Source organism: Urocampus carinirostris, chromosome 9 (genome assembly GCF_059441175.1).
Source record: "Urocampus carinirostris isolate Australia breed hairy pipefish chromosome 9, RoL_Ucar_1.0, whole genome shotgun sequence".
Classification (NCBI taxonomy): Eukaryota; Metazoa; Chordata; class Actinopteri; order Syngnathiformes; family Syngnathidae; genus Urocampus; species Urocampus carinirostris.
The window spans coordinates 10,969,713-10,992,189 of NC_142357.1; the positions used below are offsets into that span (position 1 = coordinate 10,969,713).

Below are 22,477 nucleotides of genomic sequence, written 5' to 3' on the forward strand. Positions count from 1 at the left end.
TTGTCTCGCACACAAAAATATGCTGGTTCAAGACTGGATGCTGGAGAGGGATGGGTGCCACGAGGCTGTATTTGCCCAAGACACACCACGGGAAATGGTGCCCTAGTGTTTAAGGGATCCAAACAAATTGAAGAAAGTTATTTAAAAAGTGTTTTTATTTTTAAAAGGAGCAGCCCGAAGACTTGATTGATAATTTAATGTCACACAATAGAATATATTTTCTGTATTCAGTATGGCCTTCCCTTCTTGTTCTGCCAATCAACTAATGACTAAGAAGTCGGCTAATTCATTATTTAATCTGACAGTGCCTTGCCGGATATAAATCTCACTACAGATCACTGTCACTTTTGAATTGTTATTTTTAAAAATATTTATTATTTTTACGTTTTATTACAATGACTTTTGATTTAGTGGTTTGCGTGAAATATTTGAGAAAGCTCGCTGTTATATCATGAAGTCACAGTGCTTCCTGTTGCCATTGGAATGAAAAACACTTGCCGAGTAGTTCAATCTTCCTGTTTGTTCACTTGCTAGGCAGAGCGCTTGCTCCGCAGTTCTTCTCACTGGAGGTTGGGAAAAGTGAAAACTACAATGGAACCACGCTAGTCAGAAGAGCCAAAAGCTTTGAAAACTCAAACAAGGTAATTTTGACTATTTTGTTCTTTTTCCTTTTTCAAATGTATTTCGATGAGAGCAATCCTGCACATTTCTACACCGGTGACGTAAGCGAGACTTGGGCAACAGGTGTATGTGATTAAACAGATGGAGAACCAGTTTTGCTGCTGTTTCTTACTTTTAAAAAAAAATCTTGTCTTTTTCTTGTTAATCTTAAAGGTTTCACAACGAAAGGCTTCCGTCTTCATAATTGCGGAATCTGAGCTGAAGCGTCTCACCTTTTGAAAAACTTTTTTGCTTAATGATCGGAAAAGTCAAACAGTTGTCACGTTTCCTCATCGTATGGTCTTTTAATTGTTTTGCGAACTACAATGGTCCAAATTTAAGGTGTATTTAAAGGAATCTCTAAGATTATTCATTGCATGAGATATCTTGAAAAATACGCAACTGCGCATGTGCAGCTCCTCCACTCCGTTTTAGGTTGAAAAGTTGCCCTGCAGGTATTTTTTTCTACCTCATAGACATTGGGCATTTTCCTGCAAACAACTTTACCTTTGCATTTTGCAATTTTGGAGCAATTAAAATGTTGTTGTTTTTTAACTGAAAGATGTTTGTTTTTAATGGCTGCTGGCCTCAGTATTTTTAGTGGGTGGGAACGGCCTGTGAACTAAGTTAATGTTACTTTTGGCTGCCTTAACACAAACAACCATTCATCAGGGCAGAAGCCTCCATATATTAAATCATTGTCTACTGACGATTTAATCTTCTGTCATTTTAAGTAAAGCTAGTCAAACCAAAATGCTGTGCTAGTGCATCCTGTATCCTGGTCATATGACACACAGTAGACGTGTGGTTGGATGTGTCTAGCTTGTGATTGTTAGAATTAATTGGGTGTGACTGTCAAGTGCACTGCTTTTCCCCCACTGTACATGTATTGGCTTTTGGTCCCAAGGTCAACAATCATAATGGTAGAAGCAAGAATATAAAAACCATGAAAACAAACATTGGAATTATCAAGAAATACAAAGTTGCTTGGCTATAAACAATTAACAACTGGGACTAATGTAAAAAAGATTTAAGCAAGGATAATGGCAAATGATAAATTGTATTTGGTCTGCATTTATATAGCGCTTATCAAGTCAATGAGAACCTCCCAAAGCGCTTTACAATGTGCTTCACACTTACCCATTCACACACACCAATAGCGGCCATGCAAGGCGCCGACCTGCTTATTGGGGGCACTAAGGATTCAGTGCCCAAGGACACTTCGACATATAACACGGAGGAGCCGGGAATCCAACCTGCGATCTCTTGATCCCAAGATGAGCACTCTACCTCCTGAGCTAAAGTCCCCAATAATAACAATCCCTCTAGGCAGTTTCATCTGTAATTCGCCATTACTGTCTCCTCCCATGCATACACCAGCTACTTCATTTGACCATCTCAAGTCACATCATAGTATGCATGTCTTTTGGACAGTAGTTCTGCCATGGAGCCCTTTCTTACAGAGCATCAGATTCTTAAAAAAATATTTATCGGGTTTTTATTTTAATCTTTGTGTGTATTTTTGTATTTGACATTCTGGAATGTTGGGTGGGAGGTAAAATATATTCTATTTTCTTGTTGTACATTGATTTTTTTTATGCAGCACTTTGAGTGGGCAATTTGTTGCCTGATTAATACTATACAAATACATTTTGATTAATTTTGAGTAGTAAGTCTTTGATGAATTGATGCACTAATCCAGCTTCATGGACTTCTTTGCACTTTGTCCAAATTTCTATTAGCTGTATATGTGGGAGAGACTGGGAATTCTGGTATCGCTCCATTCCAAGTATATACATGGTCGTACAGTAATGATCTATACCAGGGGCCGGGAACCTATGGCTCGCGAGCCATATATGTCTCTTTCTATGAGTTACCTGTGGCTCAGAGACAAATTTTATTGCATGCAAATTTTCTCCATCTCGTTCATAACATGAGCTATTAATGCTGTTCAGATACACGCAAAGCCAAACCAAACTGAATATTTGAGCAGTACTTCGCAAAATATATAGGGCACGTTTTTCACTACAATTTACAGTCAAGGTGTCACACCAAAAAGAAATGAGTGGAACTATACAAAAAGTGCAAGCATTCCCTCCCATCTCTCGCCCTACGCCGTCTACGCCAAAGGTAAGCACATCAGGCTCCCTGTTTGCAGAATGTTGTGACGTTTTTACAAAATTACTGCTTGCATCTGGTTTTGAAACCAATATGTATAAAGAAAAAGGGTCAAAATCAGGTTTTTGCTCAAACTGCAGCATGTTTATATTTTTGGGTAAAGCTCGTTGCTCTATGCAGAATGGGTCCTTTTTTTCATGTGCTTAGGTGGTGTTGCCACACTAGCAAACCACTTTCGCCACAATTTACACCTGGTGTTGTCCTTTTCTGTAGTTGGAGAAAAAAAAAGTCCACACCTGGTTACACATTCTATTTTCTATGTAATCTTTAGCTTCTCGCATGGGTCGGCAAATCGATTTGGCCCTGGCAAACGGGATGTAGGAATATGCCAGGTAGGGATAGTTTCTCAAAAGTGTGCTCGTCAGTCATATACTCAGACAAGAACCAAGAGAGTTGCTGAAGGCGCCAAGTGAGAGAGAAGAGATGTGCTGTCTACATTGAGAAGCGGCCCCTAATTAGTAGTGGGGTGGTCTTGACTTTTTTTCTCTTAATACTACTGTCTCATCCAAATTGGAGAATATTAAGTATGATACAAAAATGCCATGTCGCAGCATACAAGTGTGCCATATATAAAATATGGACCATTTCGGAAACATATTTCACAAAAAAATAACATGTTTCTGAATTTTTTTTTAATGCATGGCAAATGCCATGGTGAAGGCCAAAAATGCTTTTTCTCATGAAAGGCCAGCATTCTAGGTTTGTAAGGATGAATTTGCAATCTGATGTATAAAACAAAGTATTGATAACCACACAAAATAGTAATGTTATATTGGTCGGCACGTCTCATTCAAAATTCCCCTAGTAGATAAGAGCTATATAATGTCTGTGTCTAAAATCGAATTTAGGGGTTGATTTATCTACAAAAGAATTACAGGAAGCAATGCAGCCAAAAGAAACGTTGCAAACCAGAAAGAAAACACTGACTGGAATGAAATCAGTATACTATAGTAACCTTTTGTGGAACGAATGCTGTCTTTCAGCTTCTAAATGTAGATCAGTGTTTAGGTGTGTCAATAGAAATTGGTTTTGTGGCTGTGAACACCGCAAAACACCAGTTAGAAAAATAATCCTGGTAATTCATTTTCCGTATTGATCCTGTGTACATGATGCATTTTGTTTTATATTTCCCTTTTTTTCTCTCTAACTTCAGGCTGACTCTGTTACATCCTTAATTTTGGTTGAGCCTTCAACAGACACTGTGTTGTTAACATCACAGCCATTATGGCTCAGCTACTCCACAACATCGATCTGACCTTCCTCTCTGACAATGAGCGGGATTTGATCCTAGAGGTGTTGCGGAGGGACGAGGAACTCAGGCAGGCTGAAGAGCAGCGCATTCGGTGAGGACTTTTTTTGCATGTTAGTTTTGTGCCCTTTTTCACCTACCGTTGAGTTCTAGCTTCCCAACTTTGGGACAATGACAGCAGATTGGCAAAATGTCTGTTGGATCTGTTCCACCAGTTTCGTAACCGTACTTTTTAAAATCACACGGATTCAGTTTTTATAATATACCATAGATTTTGGCTTTATTGCACACATTAGTAACCCTACTCCTTCCAAGAGGAACTTGGGATAAACTGCTCCTTGACATTTATGACACAGATTCCTTAAGTTCGTTAGTTTTCAAATGACCTTTCATGTAACTAAAATACTTAGGCCTTGCTGGATAACTTGTTTGACAATTTACTACGGTCTCTCACATGTAATGACGAAGACCTAGAAGCCACACAATATGATGGACAGTACTGCTTGCAGATATGAATACTGTAAAAGAGCTACTCTTTGAAATTGAATGCCTCCATTTTCTTAGTCTAGTGTACAGTATAGTTACTATGCTATAGTAGGACTGGTGAAATGGAGGGAATGCGGTTTAAAGCGTAATATCGGTCTTGTTAAAAATGAGATAAATTTAAACTTAAGTATGTGCCAGTGTGGCCTAAAAGCTGGGTTTTATTCTAAAAAGAGCTCAGCAGCAAGTGTTACTTCATAAAAGAACTAAAAGAAAAGCATTTTGGCATCTTGTTTAATTTTAGTGATGATTGATTTATAACTGAAACTCTCAGGTTTAAGCTATGTAGCTTCAAGTCAAAGTTTTGGCAAACACCAAATTCTAGTGTATGTCCTAATCCATTATATATTTGCTCAGAAATTAAACAGAAAGGGTTCAACAGGTAAGTCAACGAGTAAGTAAGTCATTTTTACATGTATAGCCTTTAATAACAAAGACTAAAAGTTGTGTTTTATTCAATGTATTTGTATATTTAATTACATTTTAAAGCTGTTATTGTATTAATGTATTGCAGTTGTATAATAAGTCAAGCCCTAATATTTTCTCCTCACCTCGAGAATCTTATACATTTGAAAAAGATGGAGATGCTGTTAATCTGTTTCGGGCCCACATAACATTTCAATAAAGCTTTGAGCAATGATCTAGGAAATTGGTGTTTTTTATTATCAAAAAGTGAGTCGTATTCGTTAACACGCATAGAATATAAAATAATTACATAATTGAACTGGAATGAAATAAGGGTATTTTTCTTGCATTCTTATTCATCCATCAAAATCACTGCCAATTCTGAAGTTCATGTTTTTGTGCACCTTGCCCACACTAGGACCAAAATAAAGGCCTATTGGTATTTACATACAAGGAGTGCTGTGTCAGTGTTGGGAATTTGCTGAGTGATTACCAAGTACATAATGGCTATACTTAGAAATTAACCATTTTTATTTGAAGTCCGGTGTCATATTTTGGTATACAGCCAAGATGCATCTTTGACATGATCTTTGACATGTGTTATCTATTGGAGCAGCATACCACACACAGAATGTCAACTGTTAAGTGCCTGGCTTTGTTGTATTTGTGTGTGTATCTTGTTTTTTGGGGAAGAATAGATGCATATCTATGTTTTATGCTGTTTATATTGCAAGAGTCAGACATTTTGCAAAAAACATGACCCTAACCCTAAACCACCCGTTTTCTTTTCTAACAGCACTTCGTACTCTGTGCTTGTTTTGAGCCTAATTGCTTGTTTGTCCTACTGTTTTGCAGGAAGCTGAAGGCAGAGTTGCTGGAAATTAAAAGGAAAGGAGCCAAACGTGGTAGCAGGAGATATAGTCAGCGGAGTTGCGCCCGATGCCATGGCTCTCTAAGTTTGTTGGTATTTACGTCAAACAACTGTCAGCACTGCCATCACCTCGTATGCAACAAATGCAGGACCAGCTTCCCAGATGGATCCTGGCTTTGCAACGTGTGTGCCAAAGAGACGTAAGGGATTATTTTTAACTACCTCACTGGTCAAAATTGATTTGTCTCATAGTTAACTGGAAAATAAGATAGACTGGTAATCCATTCATTTCTTCAAGGGACCTAAGGAAAAGCACGGGTGACTGGTTTTACAATCTGAGGGTCAACCGATTCTCTAGCCTGCCTGGGCATGAGATTGTGAGAAGCAGCTTAAGGGAGAGGCCTGCGGGTAAGTGCAGGAAACGGAGGATGGTTTCAACTGTTAGACAAGGAATGCAAACAGTTTGCCAAGCCCAGTATTCCAAGAGTAATCTGAATATTCGGCCCATCAAAGCCAACACGTAAATGGCTCAACCTTTTTTTACTCTCTGTTTTTAAGTGAAAAAGTATGTGACAATGGGAGATGTCCTACTGAAAACTACGGAACCAGGCCATGGTCCACCAGTTCCTGCACGCAGAAATAAAGGCAACGCCAACAGCAAGTGGTGCAAAAACATATTCATTTTTATACACACCGCACACACAAATCAAAGATATCGAGTTCAAGGCTAAAATATTTATTTCAGCATCAATCTTATTTACCTATGGATGTTAACTTACTTTTTTCTAACATTTAAACCATGAATAGGGCATTAACCCCTGCATATAAAAATATTTCACCTAGAAGTCCTTGCTTGTTTTCTGATGTTTTATTTTTAAATGTGTAAAATTATTATGAAAAAGGATGAAATGTTAACATGTCAACCACCAAACAACTTGGCAATATCGTTTAAAATTGTATTTCAATGTTTCTCTTCTAGTTCATCCAGTGAGAACTCTGGCTCAGTTACTTCAAGGACGTCTTTTGAAATGAAAGAGGACGGATTTTATTCCAGTGGTCCCCCCAGTGAGTATTCAGGGTCTGTGGCTTCATCGGCATCTTCTGAAAGGAAAGGGATCGATGGCCTGGTAAAGCATTTGCAGAGTGACACAGAGTCTTCAGAACTGCCCAGTGTCATCAACAGCAAAACCGGCAATGATTCTGGTCGTGTAACTCCAGATCTGCCTACCGTGCCCAGGTTTATTAAGTACTTTGACTGATTGTAGGATCAAATTAAGTCCGGGATTATATGTTGTGGGTATTGTTTTGATTCATTACAAACTGATATGGACTTCTTTTGTTGTATAGAAGAGCAATTCTCCCAGCTAACCAAAGTCAGTCCAGTGTTTCCACTGTGACTCTATTACCAGATGATGTCAGCATTCATAGTTATAGCTCAGACCCTGAAGCTGTAAGTCTGTTATCAAGGTTATATTTCTCTCAGCTTTCTCACTTATTAGCCCTTTGACTTTTCGTGTTCTATCTGGACAGATTCCAGAAGAAAAGCACGTCGTTCACAACACTGAGTACGATATTGACAAACTCTTTAAGAAGAGCATCAAACATGTTCAGTATCCTGCTGGTGAGTCAGTTTTTTTTTGTTTGTTTCCTATGCCACAGTTTAGTTAAGGGGACAATATTTATTTGCAGACGGTGTCAATGATGGATTGGATGCTGCAAAGAGACCTCACGTGTATGCTGTCCCTGGCAAAGTTAACAGTCAATTGGTACAGCATTTGGACCCTCAAGTAAGTAATCTCATTTTTCAACTTAAGCACTGAGAAGGCATTTTTTTTTTGTTTTAAAACTTGTCATTAAAACACCTGGGAACCATAACATTCCTTTTTATTTTTTTTTAATATCGGGAATTGTAGTAGTCCAAACCTCCCCATTTTAGGTGCTTGCTTGTGCCTTCCATTCAAATGCTACGATGAGGCTTATAGCCCCTTTTTCACAATAGCAGTCTGTGCACTGGCGTCCATTCCACGACCGATATAGTCTTTTCTATTCCCCTTTTTGCACTAAAGGGGTTTAGCAGACACACCCAATGGAATCACCTCCAAGGTTCTATCCCTCTGTCTCTTGTCAAGCGGCGCCAACACATGATTAGCCGACAAAAGTAGTTGTTGTTTTTAACCTTTGTTGCCCTTAATTCTCCTGTTATCACTAATGTGATGAAATTGTTGTAAACCAAAAACAAAATTTAAAAACAATCCTGCTCAGAGGCCCAATGTGTGCTGGAAAATACAAAGTGGGCTGTCTCGTGCCGTCGTTGGCCTAACCGTGTGGCCTTGGTATTTTGTAAAAGAGGCTCATTGCTCATCATATACTGCTGGATCATTGATTAGTCCTGCTTCTGTTAAAATTACTATGCGTAAAAGTAATTCGAAGCACCTTCAAATACTTCCCGATGTAAGTAGCACCTCATAAGCTATTTGCCCTTAGCTCATAGCAATAAATATGGGCAGTCTGAAACTTTTTCCATCCCAGCCACAGATCATCAGCAACCGCTGTAGAGATCTAATAATGATTCTATTCATCAAATCAGCTGATAAGGGAAACCTATTAAACAGGCAGAAGTGTCTCTTCATTGCCAATGTTTCCCAAGCCATTTTTAAAAACCCAGAGATTTATGTAGAAAAATACCTAAATTATTGTATTTTTTCATTGTTTAATGAATGCTAAAAAAAAAATCTGAAATTTAAAAGAATGCCGTTGATGACACATACTCTGTATGTACCATAGTATGGAAACATTAGATCTGTCTCTCTTGATCCATCCACTTGCAAAAGATATTTTGAGATATTTTATTTAACACTTAGTCAGTGAGGGCTCTTCTAGTCGTTCTGTCCTGATATAATGTGGGTTCATTGGCTGCTGTGGTCCGTTTTATGCTTTTACTAAAGTCTCATTGAGAAGTGAATGCAAAAAGATTTCCTGGTTTTAAGTTTTTCCTGATGCTATTTTGAAGTAGAACATCTGGTGAATAAACAGAAAAACAGCAGAGCAGCCAGGGTTAATTGGTAGAAGTGCAAGGTTTAGTCAATGTTGTTTTTCTATTGACTATAGCGTTTTAAATTATGCTTTCTGCTCGCATTTGCCTTAAATAGTTAAACTCTCAATTATGCCTCAATTGTCTTTCTATACTTTTTGAAACATGGGCAGCATTTTCTTTATCTTATACTGTATAGGTCCAAGAAATAAAGCAGCCCATCCCAAACCCAGAATTTGATGTTGACTATTTCTTCAAGAATAGGATGGAAAACATTGAGAACCTCCCTGAAAAACAGATGGCCATTCCAAGCCCACAGTTTGATGGGGATGATCTTTTCAAAAAAAGCACCAAAAACATTGAAAATCTTCCTGAACTAAAGACCGACATTTCAAATCCGGAGTTTAATGTTGATGTTTTTTCCAAGAAGAGCATCAAAAATATTGAGAACCCTTCTGAAGTAAAGATGTTCATTCCAAGCCCACAGTTTGATGGTGATGATCTTTTAAAAAAAAGCGCCAAAAACATTGAAAATCTTCCTGAACTAAAGACCGACATTTCAAATCCGGAGTTTAATGTTGATGTTTTTTCCAAGAAGAGCATCAAAAACATTGAGAACCTTCCTGAAGTAAAGATGGCCATTCCAAGCCCACAGTTTGATGGTGATGATCTTTTCAAAAAAAGCGTCAAAAACATTGAAAGTCTTCCTGAATTAAAGACCGACATATCAAATCCGGAGTTTGATGTTGATGGGTTTTCAATTGATGGTGTGGACGAAGTCTTCAAGAAAGGCATCAAAAATGTTGAGAATACTCCTGGTTAGTTTCTTATTATGTTATACTTGTTTTCCTTTAAAGCAGAGATCATTTGTTCAGGTTTAACCTCGTGATGTTCCTTGCAGATAGCATCAATAATAGGCTGGATGTTTGTAATCAGTCTCATCCATATAAGAACTCTGTGGACTCCAAAAAACAATTTGTTCAAGATTTGGATGTGCAAGTAAGTTTCACTTTTAGAGGCATGTCCTACAACCCCTAGAAAAAAGTATGGAATCACCATTTTATTCTGTAGAAAAAAACTCAGTTTACAAACATGAAACAATCCTAAGGTCATTCCAAAGTGAAACATATTGGCATTCAGAAACACTAAGAGAGATTAAGAAAAATCATTACAACAGTCAGTAAATGTTACTTTATAGAGCAAGTTCAAGGAAATCAATATGGAATAACTCAATTTTGAGGGAATAAAATTTGGAATCACCGCATTTTGAGGACACACCCAGTCAATTTCTGTCTGTTAATTGGGCACCTGCTCATTAGTCAGCAGTTAAAACAGTGCTGTTATCACACCTTGGACGGCTCTTGGACTAAGTGGATTGGCAAGAATCATGGCTTCAACAAGAGGAAAGTCTCTTGAGACAGAACGCCGGGTAGTCAAACTTCTTGAAGTAGGTAATTATTCGTATGGTTGCCAAAGATGTGGGCTGTTCACAGTCCGCTGAATGTGAGATTTTTCCACAATTACAATCATGCCAAAGAGCAAATACTGTGAAAGCATTCCTTGGAGAAAGACGCACCCAGTCAATGGCATGACCTGGAAATATCCCAGATCTCAACCCAATTGTAAAGCTATGGTGGAAATTGAAAAAAATTGTCCTGAGCAAGGCTCCGACCTGCAAAGATGATCTGGCAACTGCAATCAAAGAGAGTTGGCACCAAATTGATGAAAAATACTGTTTGTCACTCATCAAGTATATGCCTCAGAGACTGCAAGCTGTCATAAAAGCCAAAGGTGGTGCAACTAAATACTAGTCATTTGAGTTTTATTTCTTAGTCTGTTTTTCATGATTCCATTTGTTTTTCCTCAGAACGGAGTGATTCCATAGTTTTCCCTGTGCTTCGTCTATAGAAATAGCATTTACTGACCACCAAAAAGTTTTTTTATTCATTTATTTTAGTGTTTCTGAATGCCAAGGAGTTGCACTTTTAATAACTTTATTTTTCCATGCTTTTTATCTGAGTTTGTTCTACAGAATAAGATGTCAGAGTGAGTACTTGTCCAAGACTAATGATTCCATACTTTTTGCTCGAGGTTGTATTATTATTTGTTTATCATAAAGAGCCTATGGCAATCAAAAGTATTTTTATTGAGCAGCAGTTCATACACTCCATCTTTACCTCTATAAGCCATATTAGCTGTTTGTCTTTGTAGGTAACAGAACTAAAGCAATCCATTCCAAGCCCAGAGTTTCATGTTGAGAAACATTTCAAGAAGAGTGTAAAAAATGTTGAAAATCCCCCTGGTATGTTTATTTTTTTCATTCATTAGCTATGCTTCTTATTCCTGCAATGCAGGACAAGTTTGGTTGTAATTCATCTTGGTTACAGAACATGAAAAAAGTGGGCTGAATTTTAGTGATCAACCCAATTTATATGACGTCCCAGTGAAAGTCAGAAGCCATTTTTTTGATGGTTTGGATGTACAAGTAAGTAAGCAAGCTCTGTTTTAGTCTGATCTTTTTTCTCTACAACCACAATAATTCCTTTGCAGCTGCTAAGCTCATTTATTTTATCTTGAATTGAGCAAAATGTGGAAAGAAATCCGTGTCCACCTGAATAAAGTAAAGGGATCACTTCACTCTCCCTTTAACATTTACTTTTCTTTAAACATGATAGGTCCCCCCAAAAAATCAAGCCAGTTCAAATCCAATGTTTGATGCTCAGGACCTCTCAAAGAAGAGTGTAGAAGTCATTGAGAATCCTCCCGGTAAGCCCCACGTTATGGATTTGATGCAACGACCCCTAAAACTCGGAAAGAATCTATATATAACCCTTTATTAATGACAGAATTCATCAAACGTGGGCTGGAGGTTTTTGATCCGCCTATCTCAAATGACATCCCAATACCTGCCAAGAGGCAATTTGTACAAAATTTGGACGGGCAAGTAAGTAGCTTGGTAATGTAATCTGTTGCTTAATTTGCAGTGATAAAATATTGTCATTAGTATACTGTGAAAGCAGATTCTCTTTGACTTATAATAACTATTTGGTAAAACTACTATGTGTTGATTTGCACTCCATGTGAATGCTTTTCAAAGAGGTAAGAGTAGATTCTATAAGGTGCTCTGGTCTGTGGTACTTCCAGAATTGCTGACCAAGTAGCATTTGGCTTATCTAAAAAGTACCTACATTGTTGCTCCCATTTCCTTGCTGCCCAAAGTTTCCTTGAATGTTATCGCAATTGAAGAAAACCCTTGTGTGTTTGTAATGTTTTTTTTTCAGGTTTTCCTTTTGAAGCTCAAAATTAGCCTAGACGGTTTTAGTCAACGGAAATGTCAATTTTATGCAATGCGATCCTTTTGAAGTGGGAATAATGTATTTTATTCATTTGGTTAGCAGGGTCGCCATTTCTTTTAGTTTTCCATGTTTCCCTTTGAACATGACTATCCTTATCATACTAAAGGTCTCAGAAATGAAGCAGAGGCTTCTAAACCCAGAGTTTGATGTTGAAGCTCTCTTCAGGAGGAGTGCCAAGAACCTAGAGAATATTTGTGGTTTGTTCCCTCTGACCTGTCTTTGTTTTCTGCTAATGAAGAGGCAAGTTCTTTTTAACTCATTAAATGATTCCAGAAACCAATTTTGAGATGAATCTTTATGGTGAATGTCACACATATGAGAGCCTGGACGACATTGAGAGACAATATTTGGAAAGTTTTGCCATGGAAGTAAGTAAGACTTGTTTTAATGGGACAAAATGTTGTGCAAGTGGTCATTGTGTGAAGTTTTGGGAGCTGTACTTAAAACTTTTCCATTGGCAAAAACTCACGTGATTTGTTCTTTCAGACCTACCGTATTAGATTGATAGCTCTCCTTGCTATTAATGCCTTTTCGGTGGTGTCAGTCGACGTCATAAGGTGCTTTCTTGGTTCTGGTCAGTGTTCTCGTTTTTTTCAGGGATTATTCACTGCTAGCATTTGGGTGATTGAGCAGGTGTCCACTGTACTGTTGTTGTCCAACTATTGCTGTTCTTGGGTCTCTTCTTGAAATGTTCAGGACATCCTTATACTGGACTATTCCTTCATGTCTTTGCAAAGAACTGAGACTTTTTTTTCTCTTGAGGAAGTCACACTGCTGTGTTTGTGTGTTGATGGTAGAGTTGGAAAATGTTTTGTCTATCACACTCTTGCTCTTCCGGAGCTTAAAATGCAAAGGTGGTGCTATGCAGTCTTGAGTTTCTTTTGGCCTTTCCCTGTCCATTCCTCAAAAATGACCGGCCTTTTAATCTTCATACCAAAGGTCCCAGAAGTAAAGCAGGTCCTTGCCAGTCCAGTGTTTGATGTTGACAATCTCTACAAAAATAGTGTCAAAAGCAGAGAGGACACTCCTGGTTAGTTCTTGTCTTTGTTTTCTCTCAAAGTGTTAAAATGGTAAAAAAAATAATTAAATGAATTGCAGAACCAAATTTTGGGACGGGTGTTCAAAGTGAATCTCACACATATGAGAGCCTGGAAGAGTATGACAGACAATATGTGCAAGGTTTTACCCTTGATGTAAGTAAGACTTATTTTTATGGGGAAGGATGTGGGAGCTTTACTTGCTCTTAAAGCTATTTTTTAGGTAAAAGGTGATTTGATGTGTTCCTTCTTACCTCTGCTGTATTATCATGTTGTGCTTCTTTTTGTGCTCATTTGGATGGTCTAAATGAGAGCTTTGCTCCTCTCCTTTTCTTGCTGTTCTCAGTCAGTTGCATTGCTAGCTTTAAAATGTTCATGTTTAAGATTTTTCAATATCATTCCCAACTGTCTTTTTGACTGCAACTGTGCCTACGACCATGGGTTTTCCCTTGAGTTCAGAGCATTTTAGGCAACCACTCTAGATAAACTTGGGTCGAGTTGTGGACGGTGATGTAATGGAATGCTTCACTTTGTTCGACACACATGAGCCGCTACCTTACTTCCAATTTCCTCTAAAAAGAACAATATGCTTAAAGCACAGGACAAACTTAATACAGAATCAAAGGAAACTGAAAACGGGAGACTTTATCCAAGCAAAAAATGTGGTATGGAATTTGACGGATGGCGGCAAAAACAGAGTTTGAACATAGTACAAGCCTTTAATAAAAGGTGAATATTTAAAGCGTCTGAATACCTACAATTGGCTCTACTGTAGCGCAAATGAAAAGAGCTGTTTACTATTTATGCACTGCACGTGTACCATGACCTTCAGTCGAGGGCTGTAGCTATGATTTGACAAGTTGTGGCAGTAAGGTAAAAAGGTCACAACTTTTGTTATATACCTGTAGGAATTAACAACAGAAAACAATTAGGATTTTATGACAACATATTCAGAGACATGTTTTTGCAGATAAAAACCTCCCAGAGCCCATTTTACCCATCATGTGAGCCATGTCATTTGTTCTTTGACAACATGGGTGAAAATATTGGTCTCTGCCACTATTTTGTTCATAGGGAGCTAATTTTAGATTTAATCTTTTTGGGCCTTAGCTTTTCCCATCTACTTCTCTTTGAGCCCGACTTTCCTTTTATCGTTACACTAAAGGTCCCAGAACTAATGCGGCCCATTCCAAGTCCTGAATTTGTTGCTGATGATCTTGTCAAGGAGAGCATCAAGAATATAGACGATATACCTGGTTAGTCCCTTTATCCATTCTGTTGTTTTTCCTTCATTTTGTTTTAACTTGTTGTATTAATTGCAGATCGTGTCAGTTGTGCGCTTGATGTTGGTGATGAAGCGTACAAAAGTGAGAAACTGGAGCTAGTCAAGAGTTCTTGTGTGCCAAGTTTTGTCACAGAAGTGAGTCGTATTTGTTCCAGGACCATGTTCTCTTAGTATATTCACTGAATTATAGGCTTTATTGTTATTATGATGATGACTATTAGAGGCTTTTTAAACTGTTGCATTTCCATCCTGCAACTAGCATAGTTTTCCCAGTCATTCCTCTTTGAAATAACTGGAATTGTGTCCTTTATAGGTCATAGAAACCAAGCAGGTCAGTTCAAACTCAGACTTTGATGTTGAGAACCTCTTCAAGGAGATTGTAAAAACTTTTGTGAATCCTGGTAAGACCACCAATGTTCTGAACTTATTTTCCCGAAATAGCAAAGAGAATTTAATTGTACCTCATATTCATGACAGAATGTGTCAAACATGAACCAGATGTGTCTAATCAACCAGACACTTTAGCCAACCCAGTGCCTGCCCCCAGACAATTTGTACATGCTTTGGACAAGCAAGTAAGTACATTGGCAATGTACTGTGCATATTTGTTGTTACATTCCCTTCATGGACCAAGAAGATCTTAAAAGCATGTGCTACTTGCTGCTGTTTTCATGTCAGGCTTTTAAGTGTGCTGAATTAATGCTACATGGATTATTTGTTGTTGTCATCCTTTCAACAAGTGTTTGAGCTCGAAATGCTGGTTTTATTGCAACAGTTGGATTCATTTCATTTTGTTTAGCTTGCAAAGTTTCCTGCCCCTGAGTCTTTTGATATTTAAGGTCCTACAAAAGTTGCTGTCACATAGAGGTTGGTTCATTTCTGTATTTGCTTTTTCCGGAACATGATTAGCCGTTTACTTTGTGATTAGGTCCCTGATGTGAAGCAGGCAAGTTCCAGCCCAGAGTTTGATGGTGATAAACTTGTCAAGCACAGCATCAAAAATGAAAATCTTCCTGGTATGTCCGGATATTTTTCTCTAAAAGCTGAGGCAACGTGGCCCTAATTAAGAAGTTTATTTCAGAAGGCATTAAATATGTGTCGAATGTTTCTGATCAACTGAACACCTTTGAGGACATAATGGGCGTAAACATCCCGTCCGTGGAAATATTGGAAACACAAGTAAGTCGCACAGCAGGAAACCTTTTTTATGCGCCTGTTCACGATTCAAAATGGTTCCCAGTTTGTTTTAATGACAAAACATGTCGTAAAAAAGCTCAAAAAATATTTCTGTAAATATTGCAATGTATACACCAGGGGTCCCCAACCGTTTTAATTGAAAGAGACACTTCTTTGTTGTTAGTTGGTAAGAAGTGAAACTGTTATTTTATACCCACTTGGTCATTGCATATGTAATTTATAGGATAATTCTAAAGATGTATTTAAAGTTAAGAATTGATCATGTATATAAATATCTTTAAAAAAAACAGATACTACTCTTACATATTCTATAAATATTTTGTTGGTTACATTTTTAAATTTTACAGAAAAAGGCAATGACTGGTGAGCTACATTATATTTAGTACCGGTTTGTGGCCTTTCAAGTATTTCCTTCGTGGGCTACCTGGTGCATGACATTGGTGACCCTCGATACACACTCTGATGTTGTTCATACGCACTGGAACCTTGCTTTATCGTATCTGCCCTGCTTTAGGTCCCAGAAGAAAAGCAAGTGTCTCCCAGCTCTGAGTTGGACGTTCAGAAACTTTTTAAAAAGAGTGTCAATCGTACTCAAAATCCTCCCGGTAAGTGTTCTATTAAACCCACCCCATTCCCTTCTCATTCTAATCATATTATTATTGCACGTTCCCAACAGAACACCAGTCAACGCAAGATCTGCGTGATACATTGACAGTGCCAATGGGAAACAGGAGCCAATCAGTACCAGATTTAGACATGCAAGTGAGTATTGTCATTTCACATCAAAGTTCAAATGTAAATGTCAAAGATTAGTGTTTGACTGTACTTTAGCAGGATGATGAAGAGGAGGACATCGACCATTTGGTTAACTCCCATAGAAATTCAATGGCCAGTTCTGCAAGTTCTTTGGTAATTTTTTTATATCTTAATCCAAACTGTTTCCGGTCAGTCCAATTAACATACATTTTTAATTTTTGTGCTTATGCAGTGCTGGGAGTGTTACTGAGAAAGAGTAATAGTTATCATTTTTAGTTGATTTATTTGAAAAGTAACTCACTTGCCCCGGATTAATGACACCAACTAACTATCCAGTTACAAATTACCATTTATACTCGCATAAAACTCGACCCCCTAAAACAACCTTTGCCACATAATTAAGAAAATGAAGAAAACGTTTACACAAACCTGTGGAAGCAGTGAACCTTTCATATTTCTTGGCTTGTGCAATTTTGAGAGTTTACATACAAACACTTAGCCAAGACACTCCATTATCAATTTTGTCTCTGGGCTTCAAAGCACTCAAATACCTCCTTCTCCATTTCTGGGTACTCTTTGTATTTTGTATTGAAAAAAAATATTATCCAGATAAAACCAAAACCCAGCAAAATGGTATCATAAATTCTGTGCTCACGCTTGCCCTATTTGTTTCCCATTGGTTTATTATTCCTGTATAAGCAAATACTGCTTCCCCGCGTTCTTATGATTCGTGCTTGAGATGGCCATAACTGTATTCAGTATTATTTTGTAATTAAATCTAAACCCAACCACCCACCCTTGTTTTGAGGGAGGTACATGACAACTTAAGTGATGCTGGGGCTTCAGCAATCTGAGGACATATTAACAAGATCTGAATGTAATAAGTGTAGAAATAACACAGTAATGGACCATGAAGTAACGACAGTAAAGTTACAAAACTTTATTAATAACGTGTCACAGTACGCGTAACCGAGAAAAGTAACTGCATTCCAGGAACATGTTAGTCCGAACACTGGATGCGACAGAACGTTGCCAGTAGTATTTGTGGGAACAGGAGCCGCCTAATGAAATATTTCTCTCCTCAGAGTGTGAGCATGACGAGCATTTACAGCGACTATGGGGACAGTTACAGTGTGGACATAAGAGGGGAGGTGGTCTTCTCCATGTTCTACGACGAGCCCAGCCAGAGCCTGCAAGTTTTAATTAAAGAATGCCGCAAGCTGGCCTTTGGCGATAACCTACGACAGTATTCCAATCCGTAAATATGACATTCTCATTCATTCCCAATGTTTGTCGCGGCTGCCGAATGCACAACATTTGCCTTCATGCACATTCGGCGGAGATGACTGGCTGCTCGTCGTGTTTGCTTTCCGGTTGTTGAGTCCACGAGGTGTCCTGCACAGGAAATTCAATGTCAACAAACGTTTGCAAAACAGCATTGCCAGCGAAAAAACGGTTGTTGTCCCTTTTTTCCAGTTACGTGAAATGTTACCTCCTCCCTGACAAATCTCGTCAAAGCAAAAGGAAAAGCACCGTCAAAAGGCACACCTGTGACCCAGTCTACCAGGAAACTTTCAAGGTATTCTCGAGACAAACACTTGGTTCACTGAAGCTTTCAGGATGAATATTGATTTTCAGTAGCGCGTGTCAATGTTTGCTCTTACTTGCAGTGTACACTCAAGATTAGGTGATTAAACCCGAGCTGTTAAAGACACTGCCTGATCTTCTAATCTTCTAATGCAGTGTTTTTGAGGAATAAGATCTGTGGTTAATGTTGGAAAATTATACTTTATGCAGATGTATGTTTTTTACTTTGTAGTTTGATTTTGCATATGTTTATTCGGGTTTTTAACCTTTTTTATGGTCCAAGAAACAAACTGGTATTTCGTTGAAAAAACTCTTTAGGTACACTAAAGTGAATGTGCAAAAAGTGTTTTAGTTGGCTATCTGGCTACTTTTTTAGCCTTGGAGCTAGCTATCATCCTACATTTTTTGCTGTTTAGCAAGGTACCTATCTTTTTACGTTGTTTTGCAAGCAATCGAGCTAATATTTTCTTTTTTTCTGCTAGTCATAAAGCTAAATTGTGGCCTCCTTTCTAGCTCGCCATCTAGTTTTGGTCTGGCTCCCTTATAGGTTTTTTTACCTGAGTATGAACTTTACAATATTATTATCATTGTATTAATCGCATTTGGCATTTTGATTCTATGTAAACTAAATTACATATTTACTTTTTTCATATTTAGCTTAAAATATTCCTGTTCCCACAAAAATATTTTATATATCTGATGTTATATTTTACTAGTTGTTGTGCTCTGTGCAGCCCTTTGAGACCTTTTGTGATAAAGGGCTATGCAAATAAGTATGACTTGACTACACATGACATAGAATATCTTGTATCTGCCTTTGGGGTTAATGTTTAAATTGTCTATACATGCTTTAATATACCCTAATCTAGTCCATATATGTTATCTATTAAATGTTTAAAATTGTAAAATTTCTTAAATTATTACCGTTGACAGGAAATTGCTGAACAACAGTTTTGATTCGTCTTTATTGAAGGGGCACAGTGTATTATTTAACGCCTCTTAGTGATTAAAAAATACTTCATTCATGAAAAAATATATATTTTAAATACTGAACCAGAATACAAGACTTATCATATGAACATGCATTTTTTAAATATTTGTAGGTCTTGAAATTGGCATTTATTTTACACAACAGCCTCACTTGAAGGGAACCGACATAGTTCTTGCCTTCATGGGTACCCAAACATCTTAGAAAGGCTATACCTTAAAAAAAAAAAAGAAACATAAAATGGTGCGTTTGGGTTACTTTGAGTCTCGGTAATTTGTACTCTTATTTGTCCTTGTCACCACTCATTTTTGGTTACACAATACAGGGACATAGAGTGGTCAAATGGTACACACTGTCCCTTTAAAAAAATAATCACTCATTTGTTTGTTTTTAATTTTTGTGTTAAGTGTCACTTACAACTTTCATTTTTTGAAATAAGTAGCAAAAAAAACAAACAATTTTTTTGTCCATGATGCGTGTGGACTATTCAAGAACTGTTGAGTCAAATGTTTTCACGGACTCAGGCATCAGCTTTGTTGTCATTCTTGTATTTTAGCACGTGTCACCAAGCACATATACACTCTGCCCCAAATAAACCAAGTACCGTGTATACTCTCATTTAAGCCTACAAGTATCCGTTTTCCATCGTCTGACATTTTTATCAACACCAAACATTCTTGCTGCTTCCAGGTTGCTTGTTCCACCTTCTTCACTTTAAGTTTGAAGTCCGCAGTAAAGAACAGACCTTTTTTTCCTCCATGCACGTTATATTGCAATCATTATTTTACAAAATCATGGTTCAAGTTCTGCTTACCTTTCTCTTTTGACATAGCAAGACGATTGTGGCTGATCAGTTTTTTCAAAGTTAACTTGAAACCATATATCCCATTTAGTAACTAGTTTCATTACCCTTCAGTACCCCTCATTTTTTGTGTCCTCCACTACTAGTACTCCATTCGCCGCAACCAGCTGTTAACTCGAAGCATGCTGATATCTGTGTGGCATCACGGCCACCTGGGCAACAACCCGTTTCTCGGAGAGGTAGAGATCGCTCTAGACTGCTACGACCTGGACTCCGCGCAGGAGGAATGCATGGCCCTCATGACAAAAGTAGACAGTTTGTAAAAGTTGCCTCCTTGTTGTAATGAAATGTGCATGATGCGTGATGTTCTTTCAAGGCTCCGTGCTGCATACCAGCGTCGGCCTTCACTCAGTTCAAAGGCGAACTGGTGATCTCCTTGAAGTTTGTCCCACCTAAACGTCCTCCATTAATGAAGTTCAAAGGTAAAGGCTATTCCATGAGAAAAGCTGATTAATTGCCACGCTTCGGTGCCCCTAATCTCCGAATTGTGTCTTCTCAGGCAAAAAAGTAGTGGAGGTTGAAAGTGGGGAGCTCCACGTTTTGATCAAGGAAGCAAAGAATTTGATGGCCATGAAAGGAGTAGGAGGCTCTTCAGATAGCTTTGTGAAAGGGTAAGAATGAAACAAATCCCTAAGGACATGTGTCAAACTAATGAACCGGGGGCTAAATGTGGCCCGTTAGACAATACTGAGAGAAGAACAAGAGAAAAATGAACTGTATCGTGTCGAACAATGTCTTTCAGTTTCAAATATATCCACTGGATGTTACCAAAGCCAGGTGCCACTCGCATTGCACCCGCTGTTACTCCATTTGCGGTCTACCATTAAACAATTAAACTACCATCGCCACCCTAAACGAGCACACAAGACTATCACAAATGTATATCTGGCAACTTGTTAACCATTGGAAAACGTTGAGAACCCTTTTTTCCCCCCGTTTTTGTCACAGCTACTTGTTCCCGTCTAAGTCCAAGACCACCAAGAGAAAGACGCCCGTTGTTAAGAAGAACCTGAACCCTCATTATGGCCACACATTTGTGTACAAGGAGGTGGCCTTGGCGCAACTGAGGACCATGTGTCTGGAACTGACTGTTTGGGACAAAGAGCCTATGTTGAGCAATGAATTCCTTGGAGGAGTACGCCTCAGCTCTGGGGAAGGTAAGAGGCTGAAAGCTTCTGATTGGATTGCTGGAGTATTGAGAATGTTTCTGTGGGATAGGAGAGACTGGCCCTTCAGGTTTTACGAGATACCAATGGTTTGTTTTTGTGCACATGTTACAGACGCGATTACTGGTATTTGTTGTTAAACTCAGTAAGATTTCATATTTTAAAATGCTTTACACATTCTCTCTCTTAGGGACAGTCAAAATTGGAAATGAGGAAGTAGAAATGGATTCCGTTGGAGAAGAGGTCAGTCTGTGGCAGAAGATGATGCAGTACCCAGACTCTTGGGCAGAGGGCACTCTTCCGTTGCGCACCACCATGAAGAAGAAGAAGGGAAAATGAGGACGTCATGCTCAGTTTGGCTCGGAAGCAATAACGTGTCGGAAACAATTTTGTGGGCATTGTAGTCTCAACCACACACCCTTACCCACTCCCCCTCCCAAAAAAAACTTGCCCTTTGGGAAAATACATTCCCTTTTATCCAATTTCTGGGTTCAAGTTCAGACGTCTTTTCATGAATACCAATGAACCATCTGTTTTTGGTGACACTCACACTTGTATTGTTTTTAACTACAGCTACATGGCACACAAATTATGTAAAACAAATTGCACAACGAATTGCGCTTTTGAATGTTTTGAATTACTATTGATTGTCTTCACTCTCTCATTAAACATATCTGTAAAAGGCTTATTGAGTTCAGTTGAGTTTTTAAAAACGTACCCTTGACTGTATTGTTCAGCCAATAAATATTGACCTAACATTACATATTGTTTTGTATTGTAGTACCTCAGTTTCTTTCAATGCAGTGGTTTTCTATCTGTGTCATTGACTGAAAAACATTCACTTTTATAAGGACAGCTACCTCAAAATGGATATTGTTACTCAGAAGTGTTTTTAAAATAACTATTAAAACTAAAATGTTTGCTATATTGTAATACCCAATATGCCACTATACATTATTATCATAGTGATTTGGGAAGTTGCTAAAATCTGTCACTCGGCCTATTCCGATTTCGTAGCTCCAGCAGCCTTTTTTTATAGCATGCACTTTGATTCTAACTAAGCATGTTTTGGTCACTCAGGCACTTATGATTCTCATAAATCAGTCGTACCAGCAAATATAAATTCACCTGCTTCATCCAAATACAACAGTGTGAATCACATTTACCATGATGCTTTGCACCTTTTAGCTAATAAATCATAAGACAACTAGGCCAAGTGTATTCTTTGTCATTGTTGTGATGTACGAAAACGTATTGTTGTTTTTTTTTTAATTTTAAGAATCTTCTTTCCACATCTTAATATTCC

General features: G+C 38.1%; 1 protein-coding gene and 1 long non-coding RNA gene across 2 annotated transcripts; one reads left to right on the forward strand and one right to left on the reverse strand.

The window, feature by feature from the left end:
* Positions 1-342: 342 nt before the first annotated feature.
* Positions 343-21,857, forward strand: LOC148359301 (uncharacterized). Its single transcript, XM_088344510.1, has 35 exons — positions 343-641; positions 3,992-4,181; positions 5,891-6,106; positions 6,205-6,314; positions 6,465-6,570; positions 6,886-7,143; positions 7,254-7,356; positions 7,437-7,527; positions 7,596-7,693; positions 9,533-9,755; positions 9,839-9,936; positions 11,149-11,239; positions 11,325-11,422; positions 11,613-11,703; positions 11,784-11,881; positions 12,400-12,490; positions 12,567-12,661; positions 13,233-13,323; positions 13,392-13,486; positions 14,496-14,586; positions 14,653-14,750; positions 14,929-15,016; positions 15,093-15,190; positions 15,544-15,631; positions 15,697-15,794; positions 16,327-16,417; positions 16,489-16,574; positions 16,644-16,721; positions 17,654-17,826; positions 18,045-18,147; positions 20,092-20,253; positions 20,322-20,427; positions 20,505-20,616; positions 20,954-21,162; positions 21,362-21,857. Exons 2-35 carry the CDS (start codon positions 4,063-4,065, stop codon positions 21,508-21,510), a joined length of 4,002 nt encoding a protein of 1,333 aa, XP_088200636.1. The 5' UTR covers positions 343-641; positions 3,992-4,062; the 3' UTR covers positions 21,511-21,857.
* Positions 17,653-20,227, reverse strand: LOC148359302 (uncharacterized). The gene is made up of 2 exons (XR_015851399.1): positions 19,958-20,227; positions 17,653-17,963 (listed from the first exon to the last, which is right to left on the reverse strand). It is a non-coding gene; the product is annotated as an uncharacterized LOC148359302 (long non-coding RNA).
* Positions 21,858-22,477: the final 620 nt, after the last annotated feature.

Coding starts and splice junctions, on each gene's coding strand:
- LOC148359301 (XM_088344510.1), top strand. CDS start 4,063: ATGGCTCAGCTACTCCACAACATCGATCTGACCTTCCTCTCTGACAAT. Junction 6,107..6,204: donor AACGTGTGTGCCAAAGAGAC/GTAAGGGATTAT, acceptor CATTTCTTCAAG/GGACCTAAGGAAAAGCACGG. Junction 18,148..20,091: donor TCTACCAGGAAACTTTCAAG/GTATTCTCGAGA, acceptor CTCCACTACTAG/TACTCCATTCGCCGCAACCA.